Consider the following 17,021-nt stretch of genomic DNA (forward strand, 5'->3'; position numbering starts at 1 on the left):
GAGACAAAAGAAAGTCACCCGAAAGCTAAGACGAGGAAATACGACGAAGCGTATTTAGCGCTTGGCTTCACTGTCGCTACAGTTGGAGAAGAGGAAAGACCGGTGTGTTTGCTGTGTCTAGTTGGTCAAACATGTTTACAGTTTAAACAAGGATTTATTTATTTTTAATTTCAGGCAATGATGCACTTAAAATCTTTTCTGTTGCAGACTTAAAACACGATTTAATAAAGTTATTCTTTGTAAGTTTGACCATATGTCTTTCTTTTTTTCTTTAATGTTAATAAGGATAAAATGTTATGCAGAGATGGATAGTCACAGTGGGGAGTGGGGGGCGCGAATAGTTTTCTTCTTGCTAGGGGGGGGCGTAACAGAAAATAATTGAGAAGCACTGCTCTAACCATTCACGTTTTTATGGATGTGAGTTGTTTGCGTTGAAGGTGGTGTCGCTCTGAGACCGCCAGCTCAGACTCAGCGAGAAGAAACGGTCCTACCTGACACTCACCTGTGTGACAGCGACCATTACCTGCAGGTCATCACTGTGAGTCACATTCAGCAGAACTGATGATCCATCCATGGATCAGTGATTGATTAGTGATTGGTCACTGCCAGAGGACGTTGCGATTGGCTGAAGAGATCAGGGCCTCTCTGTGGCTTCTTTGCAGCATTTATGGTTAATATGGTGTTTGGGGGCGGAGCCTTATGCTGAGATTCAGAAAGAGAATGTTTTAGACACCTGAAGACTGAACAGCTAATCAATGATCGGAGGAAGTGATTGAGGAAGTGATCAAGTCATTCTAGTTTCACCGCTTTGAGCTCCGCCCCCCTTTTTTAATTTCTGAAACGACCCTTTAACGCTCTCTGTTAACACCCCCCGTCCCCACGGGCAGCTACTCCATCAGCTCCTCTGAACTCAAACGCACCCCTGCTGTGACTCCACCCCCCGAGGGGTTGCTTCATTTCCTCTCAGCTGCTGATAGCTCCCCTCCCTCATTAACTTCATTCAATTTACTCAGTGTGGTGTCTGATCGATCTGTGTGTTAAATTGTGTGTTAAACTGCATTTATGTTTAGGTTTTCTCCTTTAGGAGTAAATGGTATGAGAGAGTGTAACCTGTTGTTGCTCTCTCCAAAAAAGAGAATGACCCCACATACATGCAGGAAATAAGATATACCTGGTTTTTCAGAAATTACTATATATGGTGTTTGTACTGCTATGCTAAAATTCTATGTATGCATATGTTGTCTCTTTCTCAAAGTCTTTACTGGAATGTATGTATTGTCTCTTTCCTTAAAGGTTCAGGCAAAGGAGATGTGATTTAAACTTCCCCCACAGAAGGAATGTATAGAATGTCCTTGTAGGATCTCTGGCTTTCCATATAAGGGATTGTCCAGGTGTTCAGCTATAGGTTAGGAGGCTGGAGCTGTTTTCTTAACCATATATGGAAAGGCAGGATGTGGGGGTTGCTAACACTATATAATGTCTGTTTCTCCTTTGTTCAGGGGAGTTAGGAAGATTGGGCCTCCTGTCCCCCGATGGCTCTACAAAGCATCGGTTATGACATTGTCTTTTTTGTAAATAAACTCTATGTTATACATTAAGACTGTCGGCGAAGGATTTCTTCAACCACACAATGAAACTACAATTTTGACATCGTGAACTACATCAGTTAATTAAACGGGAACGTCTGGGTGACTGAAACAGGAGGAGAAGGACGCAGGAAGGAAGGAAAAGGAGGACAGAGGGGAGGAGTAGGTGGGAGAGGACAGAAGAAAGAGGGACGAGAGAAAGAAAAAAAGGAGGAAGAAAAGAAAACAGTAACAAACAGGAAATGTGTGATACAAATCAAAGAGTCTATGATGACTTCAACGCTTGTCTGTGAAGACAACTGATTGGTTTGACTGTAGAGTGATGTCACCCCTCTGCTCTGCTGACAGTGTTCTGTGATGTCACTGTGATGTCAGACCTCCATGCTGTCAGGTTTGGGATTCCTGGAGATCCACAGGTTTGATTGGTCAGCAGGGGTCTTGGTGCGGGAATGACTGCCAGGAGAGAGAGACAGAGATGATGACATCATCACCACAGAAACGTGTCTGTCGAGACAGATTAATCCGTGGATCCGTCGGCCGATTTCTCACAAACTGCAGCTGCAGGAAAAGAAGGAGGAGCGGCGACTCCAGGAGTGCAGAAGGAGCACCAAACCCCCCATCAATGATTCTGATCAGGGGTAAAATTTTCACATTAGAGAAAAAATTATTCAATTCAATTTTATTTATTGAGCCTGACAAACAAAGTCAACTCAACGTGCTTCATATTCTAAAGTAAAGACACTAAAATAATTATAGAGAAAACCCAACAATCAAACGACCCCCTATGAGCAGCACTTGGTGACAGTGGGAAGGAAAAACTCCCTTTTAACAGGAAGAAACCTCCATCAGGACCAGGCTCAGGGAGGGGGGGTCATCTGCTGAGGGGGGAGAGACAGAGATTAATAATAACTAATGATTTAATACAGAGTGGAGTATAAACAGAGTAAATAAGGTGAATGAAAAGAAACAGTGCATCATGGGAACCCCCCAGCAGACTAGGCCTATAGCACTATAACTAAGGGATGGTTCAGGGTCACCTGATCCAGCCCTAACTATAAGCTTGATCATAAAGGAAAGTTTTAAGCCTAATCTTAAAAATAGAGAGGGTGTCTGTCTCCTGAATCCAAGCTGGAAGCTGGTTCCACAGAAGAGGGGCCTGAAAGCTGAAGGCTCTGCCTCCCATTCTACTCTTAAGTATCCTAGGAACCACAAGTAAGCCAGCAGTCTGAGAGAGAAGTGCTCTGTTGGGGTGATATGGTACTATGAGGTCTTTGAGATAAGATGGTGCCTGATTATTCAAGACCTTGTAGGTGAGGAGAAGGATTTTAAATTCTATTCTGTCAAAGATCTGGTGCGCATTCGTATTCTTCTTATCTGTGACAGATACAGAGGTATCACGCCTCAGATAGTACCGTATTTTAGGGCTTTTATTCCAGTGTTTGCTCCTCTGTTACCTCACTGTTATTTCAGCATTGTTTGGGGTTCAGTGTGGATGGATCCATAGATTATATCAATTAGCCATTTTCATCCAATTACAACACACACACACACACACACACACACACACACACACACACACACACACACACACACACACACACACACACAGCCACTTTACATCATATTTTTCTGCTGTGTAAAAATGATAAATAGCTCAATTGGTGACCTTTTACTTTTCAAAAGAACATGCAGCTTGTTTTTATTACACTTAATCAGCTGCCAGTGACACAACCTTTGACCTCTGACCTCATCAGACAGACACTTTGGTTAGAGTGTAATGAACTGAGCTAAACAACTGTCATATACTTTAAAATCTGCTTTCATTTAGTTTCCATCAGGCTGCTGCAGAAGGCTGAAGTGAGCCAGCTGAGCCTCCCTGACTCTGACTCACTGTGATGCCTTCAGGGACCGAGCAGGGCGCTCAGCTCATCTGACCTGCATTAATTCAATTCAATTCAATTCATTTTTATTTATATAGCGCCAAATCACAACAAACTGTCGCCTCAAGGCGCTTTGTATTGTGGGTAAAGACCCTACAATAATACAGAGAAAACCCAACAGTCAAAATGACCCCCTATGAGCAGCACTTGGTGACAGTGGGAAGGAAAAACTCCCTTTAAGAGGAAGAAACCTCCACCAGAACCAGGCTCAGGGAGGGGGGGTCATCTGGTTGTATAAGCGCTTTGAGTGCTCATACTGAGTAGAAAAGCGCTATATAAGAACTAGTCCATTTACCATTTACCATCTGCCGCGACCGGTTGGGCTGAGGGGAGAGAAAGACATGCTGTGGAAGAGAGCCAGAGATTAATATCAATTAATGATTAAATGCAGAGTGGAGTATAAACAAAGTAAATAAGGTGAATGAAAAGAAACAGTGCATTATGGGAACCCCCAGCAGACTAGGCCTATAGCAGCATAACTAAGGGAGGGTTCAGGGTCACCTGATCCAGCCCTAACTATAAGCTTTATCATAAAGGAAAGTTTAAAGCCTAATCTTAAAAATAGAGAGGGTGTCTGTCTCCCGAATCCAAGCTGGAAGCTGGTTCCACAGAAGAGGGGCCTGAAAGCTGAAGGCTCTGCCTCCCATTCTACTCTTAAGTATCCTAGGAACCACAAGTAAGCCAGCAGTCTGAGAGCGAAGTGCTCTGTTGGGGTGATATGGGACTATGAGGTCTTTGAGATAAGATGAGGCCTGATTATTCAAGACCTTGTATGTGAGGAGAAGAATTTTAAATTCTATTCTAGATTTAACAGGGAGCCAATGAAGAGAAGCCAATATGGGAGAAATCTGCTCTCTCTTTCTAGTCCCTGTCAGTACTCTAGCTGCAGCATTTTGGATCAGCTGAAGGCTTTTCAGGGAGCTTTTAGGACAGCCTGATAATAATGAATTACAATAGTCCACCCTAGAAGTAATAAATGCATGAATGAGCTTTTCAGCATCACTCTGAGAAAGGATGTTTCTAATTTTAGAAATATTGCGCAAATGCAAAAAAGCGGTCCTACATATTTGTTTAATATGTGCATTGAAGGACATATCCTGGTCAAAAATGACTCCAAGATTTCTCACAGTGTTACTGGAGGCCAAAGTAATGCCATCCAGAGTAAGTGTCTGGTTAGACACCATGTTTCTAAGATTTGTGGGGCCAAGTACAAGAATTTCAGTTTTATCTGAATTTAGAAGCAGGAAATTAGAGGTCATCCAGGCCTTAATGTCTTTAAGACATTCCTGCAGTTTAACTAATTGATGTGTGTCATCTGGCTTCATTGATAGGTAAAACTGAGTATCATCTGCATAACAATGAAAATTGATGCAGTGCTTTCTAATAATACTGCCTAAGGGAAGCATGTATAATGTAAATAAAATTGGTCCTAGCACAGAACCCTGTGGAACTCCATAATTAACCTTAGTGTGTGAAGAAGACTCCCCATTTACATGAACAAATTGGAGTCTATGAGATAAATATGATTCAAACCACTGCAGTGCAGTACCTTTAATACCTATAGCAAGCTCTAATCTCTGTAATAAAATGTTATGGTCAACAGTATCAAAAGCTGCACTGAGGTCCAACAGGACAAGAACAGAGATGAGTCCACTGTCAGAGGCTCTAAGAAGATCATTTGTAACCTTCACTAATGCTGTTTCTGTGCTGTGATGTATTCTGAAACCTGACTGAAACTCTTCAAATAAACCGTTCCTCTGCAGATGATCAGTTAGCTGTTTTACAACTACTCTTTCAAGAATCTTTGAGAGAAAAGGAAGGTTGGAGATTGGCCTATAATTAGCTAAGACAGCTGGGTCAAGTGATGGCTTTTTAAGTAGAGGTTTAATTACAGCCACCTTGAAGGTCTGTGGTACATAGCCAACTAATAAAGACTGATTGATCATTTTTAAGATTGAAGCATCAATAATTGGAAAGACTTCTTTGAACAGTCTAGTAGGAATGGGATCTAACAAACATGTTGCTGGTTTGGAGGAAGTAACTATTGAAGATAACTCTGAAAGATCAACTGGAGCCAAAGAGTCTAAACAAATACCAGCAGTGCTGAAAGCAGCCAAACATGAAGAATAATCTTTGAGATGGTTATGAATAATTTTTTCTCTAATGTCTAAAATTTTATTTGTAAAGAAATCCATGAAGTCACTACTAGTTAACGTGAAAGGAATACTCGGCTCTACAGAGCTCTGACTCTTTGTCAGCCTGGCTACAGTGCTGAAAAGAAACCTGGGGTTGTTCTTATTTTCTTCAATTAATGATGAATAGTAAGATGTCCTAGCTTTACGGAGGGCTTTTTATAGAGTAACAAACTTATTTTCCAGGCTAAATGAGCATCTTCTAATTTAGTGAGACGCCATTCCCTCTCCAGCTTTCGGGTTATCTGCTTTAAGCTGTGCGTTTGTGAATTATACCACGGAGTCAGGCACTTCTGATTTGAAGCTTTCCTTTTCAGAGGAGCCACAGTATCCAAAGTTATACGCAGTGAGGATGTAAAACTATTGACGAGATAATCGACCTCACTGGGAGCAGAGTTTAGGTAGCTGCTCTGCACTGTGTTGGCACTGAAGAGCATAACAATGAAGGAATTAGATCCTTAAACTTAGTTACAGCACTTTCAGAAAGACTTCTACTGTAATAAAACTTATTCCCCACTGCTGTGTAATCCATTAAAGTAAATGTAAATGTTACTAAGAAATGATCAGACAGGAGGGGGCTTTCAGGGAATACTGTTAAGTCTTCAGTTTCTATGCCATATGTTAGGACAAGATCCAGAGTATGATTAAAGTGGTGGGTGGGCTCCTTTACATTTTGAGAGAAGCCAATTGAATCTAACAATAGATTAAATGCAGTGTTGATGCTGTCATTCTCAGCATCTACATGGATGTTAAAATCACCCACTATAATGATTTTATCTGAACTGAGCACTAAATCAGATAAAAAGTCTGAGAAATCAGACAGAAACTCTGAGTAAGGACCAGGTGGACGATAGATAATAACAAAATAAAACAGCTTTTTGATTTTCCCAATTAGGATGGACAAGACTAAGAGTCAGGCTTTCAAAAGAATGAAAACTTTGTCTGGGTCTTTGATTAATTAATAAGCTGGAATTGAAGATTGCAGCTAATCCTCCTCCTCGACCTGTGCTTCGAGCATTCTGACAGTTACTGTGACTCGGGGGTGTTGATTCATTTAAACTAACATATTCATCCTGCTGTAACCAGGTTTCTGTAAGGCAGAATAAATCAATATGTTGATCAATTATTAAATCATTTACTAATAGGGACTTGGAAGAGAGAGACCTAATGTTTAACAATCCACATTTAATTGTTTTATTCTTTGGTGCAGTTGATGAAGCTGTATTATTTATTGTTTTTGAATTTTTATGCTTAAATAGCTTTTTGCTGATTTTAGCTTTGGTTTTTGGTGGTCTGGGAGCAGCACCGACTCTATGGGGATGGGGTTTTGGGGGGATGGCAGGAGGAGAGAAGCTGCAGAGAGGCGTGTAAGACTGCAACTCTGCTTCCTGGTCTCAACCCTGGGTAGTCAGTTTTTAGGAGGGTTAATAAATTTGGCCAGATTTCTAGAAATGAGAGCTGCTCCATCCAAAGTGGGATGGATGCCGTCTCTCCTAACAAGACCAGGTTTTCCCCAGAAACTTTGCCAGTTATCTATGAAGCCCACGTCATTTTTTGGACACCACTCAGACAGCCAGCGATTCAAGGAGAACATGCGGCTAAACATGTCGCTCCTGGTCTGATTGGGGAGGGGCCCAGAGAAAACTACAGAGTCCGACATCGTTTTTGCAAAGTTACACACCGAGTCAATATTAATTTTAGTGACCTCCGATTGGCGTAACCGGGTGTCATTACTGCCGACGTGAATAACGATCTTACCAAATCTACGATTAGCCTTAGCCAGCAGTTTCAAATTTCCATGAATGTCGCCTGCTCTGGCCCCTGGAAGACATTTGACTATGGTCGCCGGTGTCTCTAGCTTCACGTTTCTCAAAACAGAGTCACCAATAACCAGAGTTTGTTCCTCGGCGGGTGTGTCGCCGAGTGGAGAAAAACGGTTAGAGACGTGAACAGGTTGGTGGTGTACCCGGGGCTTCTGCTTAGGACTACGCTTCCTCCTCACAGTCACCCAGCTGGCCTGTTTTCCCTGCTGCTCGGGATCTGCTGGGGGGGAGCTAACGGCGGCTAAGCTACCATGGTCCGCACCCGCTACAGGGGCCTGGCTAGATGTAGGATTTTCCAGGGTGCGGAGCCGAGTCTCCAGTTCAGAAAGCCTGGCCTCCAGAGCTACAAACAGACTACATTTATTACAAGTACCGTTACTGCTAAAGGAGGCCGAGGAGTAACTAAACATGTGACACCCAGAGCAGGAAAGTGCAGGAGAGACAGGAGAAGAAGCCATGCTGGTAGTGAGTCGGCTAAGGGCTAAGCTACTAGCTGAGCTAAGCTAGCGAATTTCTAAAAACAAATAAAGTGAGTAATGTGAATACAGGTGATTCAGCAAAGAGTATGCTATTTAAAGTAGGTGAAGATTACACTAAAATATGTTATTATTCAGATAAATCGAGTTATACAGATATAACAGCTAACAGACAGCAAAACACTGTGCTCCAAAACAGGAACAGGAAGTGATACAATACCGCAGTGAGAGCCAACACCAAGTCTGAGTGTTTCAGACAGGCTGGACACTGGCCGCTGCTCACAAACAGCAAAAACACCTGATTCAGCACATTTTCTGCTGCTACAGCGTCCTGAACTGATGCCAGACACACACACACATACACACACATACACATACACACACACACACACACACACACACACACACACACACACACACACACACGTTGGTCTTTCTATCACTCTGGGCACCCTACATCTCATACTGTATCCCAGGACCCAAAACCTGAATCCACTCACAACCCTAAAAATCCAGCTCAGGATGTGATGTCCCCACTGATCAGAAATGTCCCCTCAGGGCAAAAACATCGTCTGGGAAAGAAGCCCCCCCCTTGGGTAGAAATATGCTCTTGGGGCAAAAACAGCCCCTGAGGGCAGAAATGTGTCCACAGAGTCGTAGTGACAGCTTTACAGTGAACATGGTCCTCACAGACAGACGTGTGGACCTCTGACTGCGGTAAATCAGCTCATTAACAGAGTTTGGCTCATTATAATGGCACAGGAAACACTGCAGCAGAGGAGCATGCTGGGATTCGTAGTAGCTCTGGTTGAGTCTTACCTTCTGCTGAGCATCTGAAAGCAACACGTTGCAGAAGCCACCAGGATGAGCAGCAGCAGGGGGATTGTGGGGATGACGATGTACAGCAGCAACATGCCTGGAGAGACACATGAGGACACATGAGCATGAGGTCATGTGACCAGGTGAGGTCAAAGGTTGCAGGCATTCTTACCTGAAGCTCCGGCCATAGTGACCTCGGGTGGAATGTCTTCACTGCCTGCAGGCTGCGTGACCACACCTCCACCTCCACCTGCAGTCACTGTTGAAGCACAAAAACACACCTGTGGTTTAACACAGAGCTGCAGGTGAATCCCACTGTACGGCCCCACCTGGCACTCTGACCTTATAAGGACCTTCCAGCTCACCTGTGTCCCGCCCACCAGGTGTGTCACCATGTTCCTTCACAAGATGGCTCTCTGGAGGAAAGGAAGTAAGGAACCTGAGTGAGGGAAGCTGATTGGCTGATGATACCTGGTTTGTTTATCTGTGAGTGAAGCTGATTGGCTGACGGTACCTGGCTCATATTTGCAGATGAAGTTGTGTTTCATGTTGCAGCGGTCGTCGTTCCATTGGTAGAGATAAGCCCCGCCCAGACCAGAAGGCGCAGTTGGCTGATGGTACATGACGACACAGGCCTCGCCTCCACAGGACGGTTCATCAAAGTACCAGTTCCTGCATCATCACCACTGTTGGTTAAGCCCCACCCCCTTTAGTAAAACCTGCTGAGTCACCTGGTACAGCTCTGACATCACGCTCACCTGAAGGAGGCCACGCTGCCATCGGTCCACTGGTAGAGCTTCGGACAGGAAGTGAAGGCAATGCTGAGTTCTGAGGGAGTCTGATCGACTCCGTCTGCCCGAGTTAACCCGATCCAGAAGTCCCCGTCTGCTATGCCTCCGCCTCCTCCCGCACCACCTACCGCGCCCGAACGCAGCTCCTGGAAACAAGTAGGAGGAGAGCTTAAAGGGGGAGGGGAGGGGCCAGAGAGGGCCAGGTGTGAGCCTCACCTGCAGCAGGTGTTCGATGTCTCTCTGCTCCGTTGCGCTCTCGATGCTGAGCAGCGCTCCTCCGTCCATCTCGCAGGCCTGATGCGCCTCGTTGAAGGCGACGCGGCTCGACACGTCGTGGAAGTACGCAATCTTGTAACAGGGCCGCTCGGGACCGCCCACGCACACCGTCTGACCTGAGAGACACAGAGCCCCGCCCACAGGATGTTACATCAGAGCAGCAGTGAGTGAGTGTGAGTGTGTGCAGCAGTGATTAATACACTGCTGCACACACTCAGAGCTACTTTAAGTGATTAGCTGGAGTCTCTTCTGCACCATCATCACTTTACTGTTAAAGCCACTAAAGAGCTCCATGTATATCTGTCTGCCATCAGCCCGCCCTCCACCCCTCCACCTGCCCTGCATCCGTCTCTGCTGCCTGTGGTTGGGGTAATTTAACGTCACCTCTAATAAAACTAACATATCTCTGAGAGCGGCTGAAGCTTGGAGGAAAAACGTGTTTTCTTCAGCCGGTCACACGATGCAACACAAAGCTGCAAACTTTCCACCAGAAACAGCCAGTCAGTTCTACGCCTGCACCACCCAGAGCAGCCGCCTCAGTGCCCTGAACCTCCGACCCTTCAGCTTCACTCCACCACATCTGAAGGCTTCAAGCTTCGACAAATTTTAGTCCAAGTGCACAAAAACATCAGTCTCATACAAGTGTGTGTGCCTCATTATCTGTGGGCAGGTACACACAACATTAAACATCAGAGACACAAAGGAAACGACTGACTGACACGTGCAGATCCAGACACACAAAGTAAACTGCAAAGTGTGAGTCAGTGCAGAAGGAAGCATGTTTGACAGCTTCCCAAACCTTTCCTAATGTTCCGGCTCTTCCTGCTGCTTCCAGGGTGAAACACTGGAGTTTCTTTGGGGTCGTCCGTGTCTGTCCTCTTCTCCTCCTCCTGGATCCAAAGCCAGCAGCTCCGGCTTCACTGGAGCTTCTGCAGAAACGGTTTCCTCTCCGGTCTCTCAGAGCTTTTCCTGAAACATCTGAACCTCAGTGAAAACTCCTCCAGCTGGATTTTGTTCCTGCAGGAGGTCTACATGAAGTGTTCCAGTGTGTTAGTGTGAGGTGTGTGTCCTGTGATCACTGCAGGCAGGGCGTGGACCACAACAATAACATGAAGGAAACTTATTCGAGTGGACCTGGAGGCTGTTTTTCAGTGTTATTGATCAAATCTGTGGGGCTTTTCTTTTGGAGTGAAGCTGAATATCAAATAATGAGAATGTGATGGTTCACATATGAATTTGTTTTTCACTGAGGAGGTCCGAGAGCGCCTTCATTTCTCACCACAGTTACAATATTATTGCACTGATGAAAGATCAATTAATCTGAACCACACTCACACACATTTAGATCATTTTATTGGCTGAAAATGGGCCTTTGGAGGACAGACATGAGTGTGACGTCTGTGGACCCGACTGTGGGGTCGGGGCGAGCTGGAGCCACTCAGCAGGTTTCCACCCAACAAGCTTCACACATCACATTTAGAAAGTACTCCGATTACTGCAGTAATAAAGTACGGGCAGAAACTCACCGCTCACCACGCGCGCTGCCTCCACCTGGACGGCCACCATCGCCATGACAACCCAGAGCATCAGTGGATTCTTCGTCATCATCGAGCAGGTGATTTCTCTTTTTTCACTATAAATAAAACTAAAATTAAAAGTGTCTCTGTGGCGGTTTGGTCCAGAGAAGTTTCAAAATAAAAGCCTGCCTCTGGTCAGGGCGCTCCTGGTGTCCATGCCTCCTCTCCTGGCTCGTCCCTGTGAAGTGAAGCAGGAGGCAGAGGGAGTGTCCGTCTCCTCCTCCTCCATCGGTCCTCCCCCACAGAGCCCAGCTGTAACCGCCCCCTTCATTAAACCCTGGGGGACCACACACACAGTTTAATTCACTTACCCTGAGCCTCAGCTGATTGGCTCCCACAGAGCAGCTGATCAATAGATGAAATCTGCAGTTATGAGCAACACTTCAGCCTCGCCCCTTCCTCCCATTGATCGCAGAGCAGGAGGAATTTTCTCTCTCATTATTCACACAGCGAGCGGCTCATATTTCAGATAAATTAAAGCTGAACGCTTTGCGGTTTACAGCCTCAGAGCCTCATTCTGACACACAGCGGGGGGGGAGACGCTTCCTGTATTTCAGAGCTGACCCGTGTGCAGAGGCTGCCCCAGAATCTGTCTTTGAGCAGTGATCATACCCTGCAGACTGGAGCAGCTTTAACTCCACCCTTTAGCCCTTTACTCACATACAGCCACAGTCATAAAATCAGCATTTCAGTGGATTTTTATTAGAAAAACTGCACAGCTCTGTGCTCAGCTCAGTGGGAGAAACAGCCCACTCATACTGGGCTGTGATTTCACCCACTGCTACAGCCTCCACCATGGTGGGTTTTTGGAGCCAGAAACCTGCATCCATGCACACAGATACCTGCTAATCAGAAACATCCAATCAAGATCTCAGAATCTCACTCAGCAAACTGGAGCTCCGCCTCCTTGGACAGTCTGTTAGTCCAATGAAGCCACAGCAGCCACATTATTGGTCAGATAATTACATTAAAAAGGCTCCAACAGCACAAACAGTCCAGAGGTTCAGTTCAGAGACTCCAGTTAGCTGAGGGGAAGCCTAGCAGACAGCTAGCAGCTACAGCCACCTGTGTCACCACCCACCTGTCACCCACCAGAGAGGCCACGCCCCTAATAATGCAAACTTGAACAGGTGAGTTTAGAAACTTCCTGTACAGCTGTTATGAAGGTGAGATTTGTCAGGATAAAGGAGGTGTAACACAGCTCATAGAACATGAAGATGTGTTTGATGAGCTCTTGTCTGACAGACTCTGATGAGGATGGAAATCGTTTGAGGACGTGTGCAGCGATGTGACAGCATCACTTTATTCTTCCTCTGAAATCAATAGCAGCCTGAGATGCTTTCAGTGCCGCTCATTAGTCTGCATCACCCAGCTGCACGTATGCCGACGGTCCCTGAACGCAGCACGAAACGGGAATTATCCAAACTGATGAAAACACAAACCTGGAAGTGGATCATATCGAGTTTCATGACCTCATCGAGGAGAGCGACACACCTGGAACCAGACGTGCAGCAGCAGCAGCAGCAAGGTTCACGAAATCCTGATGTGGAGACAAAGCAGGGCCTCAGTGTTCAAAATACAACCATTTCTGTATTTGTGTGTGTGTGTGTGTGTGTGTGTGTGTGCGTGTCTGTGTGTGTGTGTGTGCGTGCATGTGTCTGTATCTGTGTGTGTGTAGTGTGCGTGTGTGTGTGTGTGTGTGTCTGTGTGTGTGTGTGTGTGTGCGTGTGTCTGTATCTGTGTGTGTGTAGTGTGCGTGTGTGTGTGTGTGTGTGCGTGTGTGTCTGTGTGTGCGTGCGTGCGTGTGTGTGTGTGTGAACAGCAAAGTGTTGGAATGAGTTCCAGGATCTGAGGTACCGGATCGTTTCACTGACACACTTAGACTGTGAAACTCGACCTGGGAGCTGAGACATAATTCAGTTTAAAGCTGGGAGAACGTGCTGGAGGTGAGTGCAGGAGGGGGGGGCTCTGAACCTCCACCCAACAGTCTCAGCCCTCTCTTTGGTCCGAGAGTCTCAGAGTCTGAGTCGCAGTCTCAGCAGGAAACTTTAACCTTTTACCAAACTGCTTCACTTCCAATAAAAACACAGCTTTAAAGTGTGTGTGTGTGTGTGTGTGACCAGAGTTTGAACCCACAACTTCATTATCTTTGAAATGTCTTACAGGAAGTTCAAAGTTCATCTGACAGTCACACACACATATGCAACAAGTCTTCTACATAATCAGCGCACACACACACACACACGGATAATGACCTGTTAGAGCTCTCTGGCCATTCTCTGTATTGATCGCAGTATTGATCGGCTGCAAACGGCTGATCGTCTCTGTCCAGAAACACACTCCACTTACTGCTGATTACCTCACACACACACACACACAGAAACGTGCTTACCACTCTTCTGGGGACCTCACTTGTTATTTCCTGTAATTTTAGGATTTTCCTGGTTTGGAATTTATTTTTGGTTCCTCCACCGCAGCCTCCTGGTAAGTATTTATCAGCAGTGATAAAGTGTTCCCTGGGGGCCCGAGCCCGGTCCACTCCTCTTTAAGATCCTCACCCTACCCTGACCTTTGGACAGACCATCAGCAAGTGTGACTTCACCTTCAACACCGTGATGCTCAGCACTGCACCACTCATGCTGCCCCTTGACCCCTGTCCTCAGTGACCTTAGGTCAAAAACTAGCATCCATCATTCATCCACCCACACTGTCCCATCATCAGAGTTCAGGCTGAGGGACATTCTGGGATTTTATTGGCTGCACTAATCAGCAGGTATCTGTGTCTGTGTGATGGACCCACACAGTTTATGGATGCAGACTGACAACCCTCCATCCTCTCATCCACGTATGGTCAGCACTGGATCCATAAAACAAAATGGTGGATGCTAAAATACCAGTTGGGAAGAATGGATGCAGCACCGGAAGCTCGGGGCTGCAGTTTGTTGGGACTGTCAGCTTTTAAGGTGGAATAGATTCATGCATGTTAGTGCACATACCTGTCCTCACACCTTAAACACAGTATGATGGTTGGACTCCAGCTTGTCTTCATTAGTGGTCATGCATTCGGACGCTTTGCTGTGATTACGTTTGGTCCAGATTAAAGGTTAGAGTGGCGTTCAGGTGTGCAGCAGCTCTGCACCTGTGAACGGGACCAGGATAAAACTAATCAGGACAAACAGGAGAGGGAATCCAGCTTCCAGCTTCTTCGGTTTTCCAGAGTCTTCCAGAGAGAAAAAACCTTCAGCTTCAGTTTGTTCTGAAGGTTTTTCCATCACTGAGGAGAACGCTGTTCTACCAGGTACCCAGCAGAGTAGGAACGAGAACCCTACCAGCTGTTTGTGACCGGAGAACACGGATCAAAAAGACATTTGGAGACTGAAATGGATAGAGTTTCTAATAAATGATGGAGGGGATCTTCATCCATCCACCCCAGAAGCTCCTGAACCAAAGTTCCTGTTTCTGTCACAGAGATGTGAGGATGTCCCGACACTCGAAGCTGTTTCTCTGGTACACTCCTCATGGTTCAGAGGGTGGAGGGCCTAGACTGGGCCTGCAGGAGACCCAATCATCCACCTGGACACCGAAGTACCTGCAGGATGACGGAGGTACAAACACCAACCTTGTCATTCTAGAAAACATAAACTTGGTCTTCTAAACATTAAGAACCAGCGTGGGGCTGAGCAGCGATACCTGCAGCTGTCTAAGCTCAGCCTGAACCAGTGCATCATCTGAGAGAAGCTGCAGACTAAGGAAGATGAGAGCATCGACCCGACAGTTCAGACAAAACACAACCTTCAGACAAACATTTTCCAGGACCTGGAAAACTCCTGAAATCTCCATAAAACACAGACAACTCAGGAAGGAGCACTGAATGCTCCTCAGTAACCTCCTCCTGGGAGACGATCTGCCTCATGGCTCTTTCAAGCTCATCAGACAGAAACACTCTGCACTAAACACACACACACGCACGCGTGCACAGGGACAATCTGTCAATCACACACTGTTCAGTCAAAGAGCTGCTGATCAATAAAGTTTCTCTAAATTTCTAAATGTGGATTTATGGGGTTGATTCAATCGAAGCGTCCAATCAGCCGGCAGCTGCCCAGACTCTGTGATGGCACATTAACCTCAACATGCTGGTTTTCTGCCACTGTGAGGACCAACAGGAAGACGTGTGGTTTAAATAAGGACTGTTTACGGGCCGGCGGCGATTAGAGGAAACCCAGTTTTTGGTGCTTCAGTGCTGGCTTCATTTTTCAGCCCCAGAGGAGCAGAGTTTACAGTTCAGGGTACCAGGACTGCAGCAAGACTCTGAGGGACCTCACAAAGATGCGCCCGTGTGTGTGTGTGTGTGTGTGTAGGCCTGGAGTATTGACGAGAAGAGAAAGTTAATTATTTGAGGCTGAAACGCTGGAAGCCATCAATTACACACACACACACACACACGCACACACACGTTGATCAGCTGAGCAGACAAAAGCAGGAAGTGTCTGCAGTGTTTTATTAAAAAAAAAACTCCCCTGACTTCTGGATCCTGCTGAAGGACCACAGGAATCTCCTCAAGGACTCCTGGAACTCTAGAGGTCTTTGAGCCTCCTGGAAGATGCCAGGATGTTCTTCAAGGACCGTGTGACTGTTGGATGCACCTCCTTTAAAGGATTATCTTTACTGAATAACAACAGGCCCAGCAACAACTTAAGGCCGGAAGACTTTTCAAGTTTCCTTGAATATCCTCCAGAACCCCAAATAAGCATGGTTCCATACCCCTCAAGGACTACTGTAAACTTACTGAAGGATCACAGAAATGAACCCAAGGCAATGCTCAAAACCTCACCTATGAAGAGGTATACTCTCAAGGACCTCTCTCAAAGACCAAGCTGAACCTTGCTGTAGGTCTTGGGACTCATCGTTTAGCGGATCTTCTTCAGTGTTTCTGGAAGGTACCCTGCAGTTACTCAGAAAGAGCTCCTGAGGTGGGGAAACTGTCAGGAGGATCAAGAGTTTCTTAAAGAGGAAATCACCACAAAGAAGAAAGAAGCATCTTCTCCAAACACAGACAATACTGAGATATCCCACAAGCAGCTCTTCAGCCTCTCAGTGATGCAGTTTCAGTTTTAATGACGCTCATGGTGGTGCTTCCTCCAGTCGACACCAGATTCAAACTGAGAACAGTAAAGCTGTGAGAGTCTGCAGGTCTGTTCTCCATCAGCCTTTCAGTGTTTATGATCACTGTGATCCAGCAGGATGATCAGGTTCACTGTGCAGTGCTCCTAACATCAGCTTGATTGAGGTCTTCAGAGGTCTGAGGGGTTTCTGGCACAGCACTGCCTCCTGCTGGTCACCAGGAGTAATTACACCAACAGGAGAACTGCAGTTTTTACTCCAGGGATCCTCAAATCCAGGCCTCGAGGGCCGGTGTCCTGCAGGTTTTAGATGCGTCTCTGCTTCAACACACCTGAGTCAAACATAGAAGTCATTAGCAGGACTCTGGAGAACTTGACTGCATACCGAGGAGGTAATTCACCCATTTGATTCAGGTGT

At 46.0% G+C, this 17,021-nt stretch overlaps 1 protein-coding gene across 1 annotated transcript; it reads right to left on the reverse strand.

The window, feature by feature from the left end:
• Positions 1 to 337: 337 nt before the first annotated feature.
• Positions 338 to 13,057, reverse strand: chodl (chondrolectin). The gene is made up of 9 exons (XM_030756151.1): positions 12,923 to 13,057; positions 11,430 to 11,757; positions 9,844 to 10,019; positions 9,595 to 9,773; positions 9,351 to 9,508; positions 9,202 to 9,252; positions 9,009 to 9,095; positions 8,837 to 8,933; positions 338 to 2,039 (listed from the first exon to the last, which is right to left on the reverse strand). Exons 2-9 carry the CDS (start codon positions 11,509 to 11,511, stop codon positions 1,958 to 1,960), a joined length of 912 nt encoding a protein of 303 aa, XP_030612011.1. The 5' UTR covers positions 11,512 to 11,757; positions 12,923 to 13,057; the 3' UTR covers positions 338 to 1,957.
• Positions 13,058 to 17,021: the final 3,964 nt, after the last annotated feature.

This window comes from Archocentrus centrarchus, chromosome 20, assembly GCF_007364275.1.
Source record: "Archocentrus centrarchus isolate MPI-CPG fArcCen1 chromosome 20, fArcCen1, whole genome shotgun sequence".
NCBI classification, from domain to species: Eukaryota; Metazoa; Chordata; class Actinopteri; order Cichliformes; family Cichlidae; genus Archocentrus; species Archocentrus centrarchus.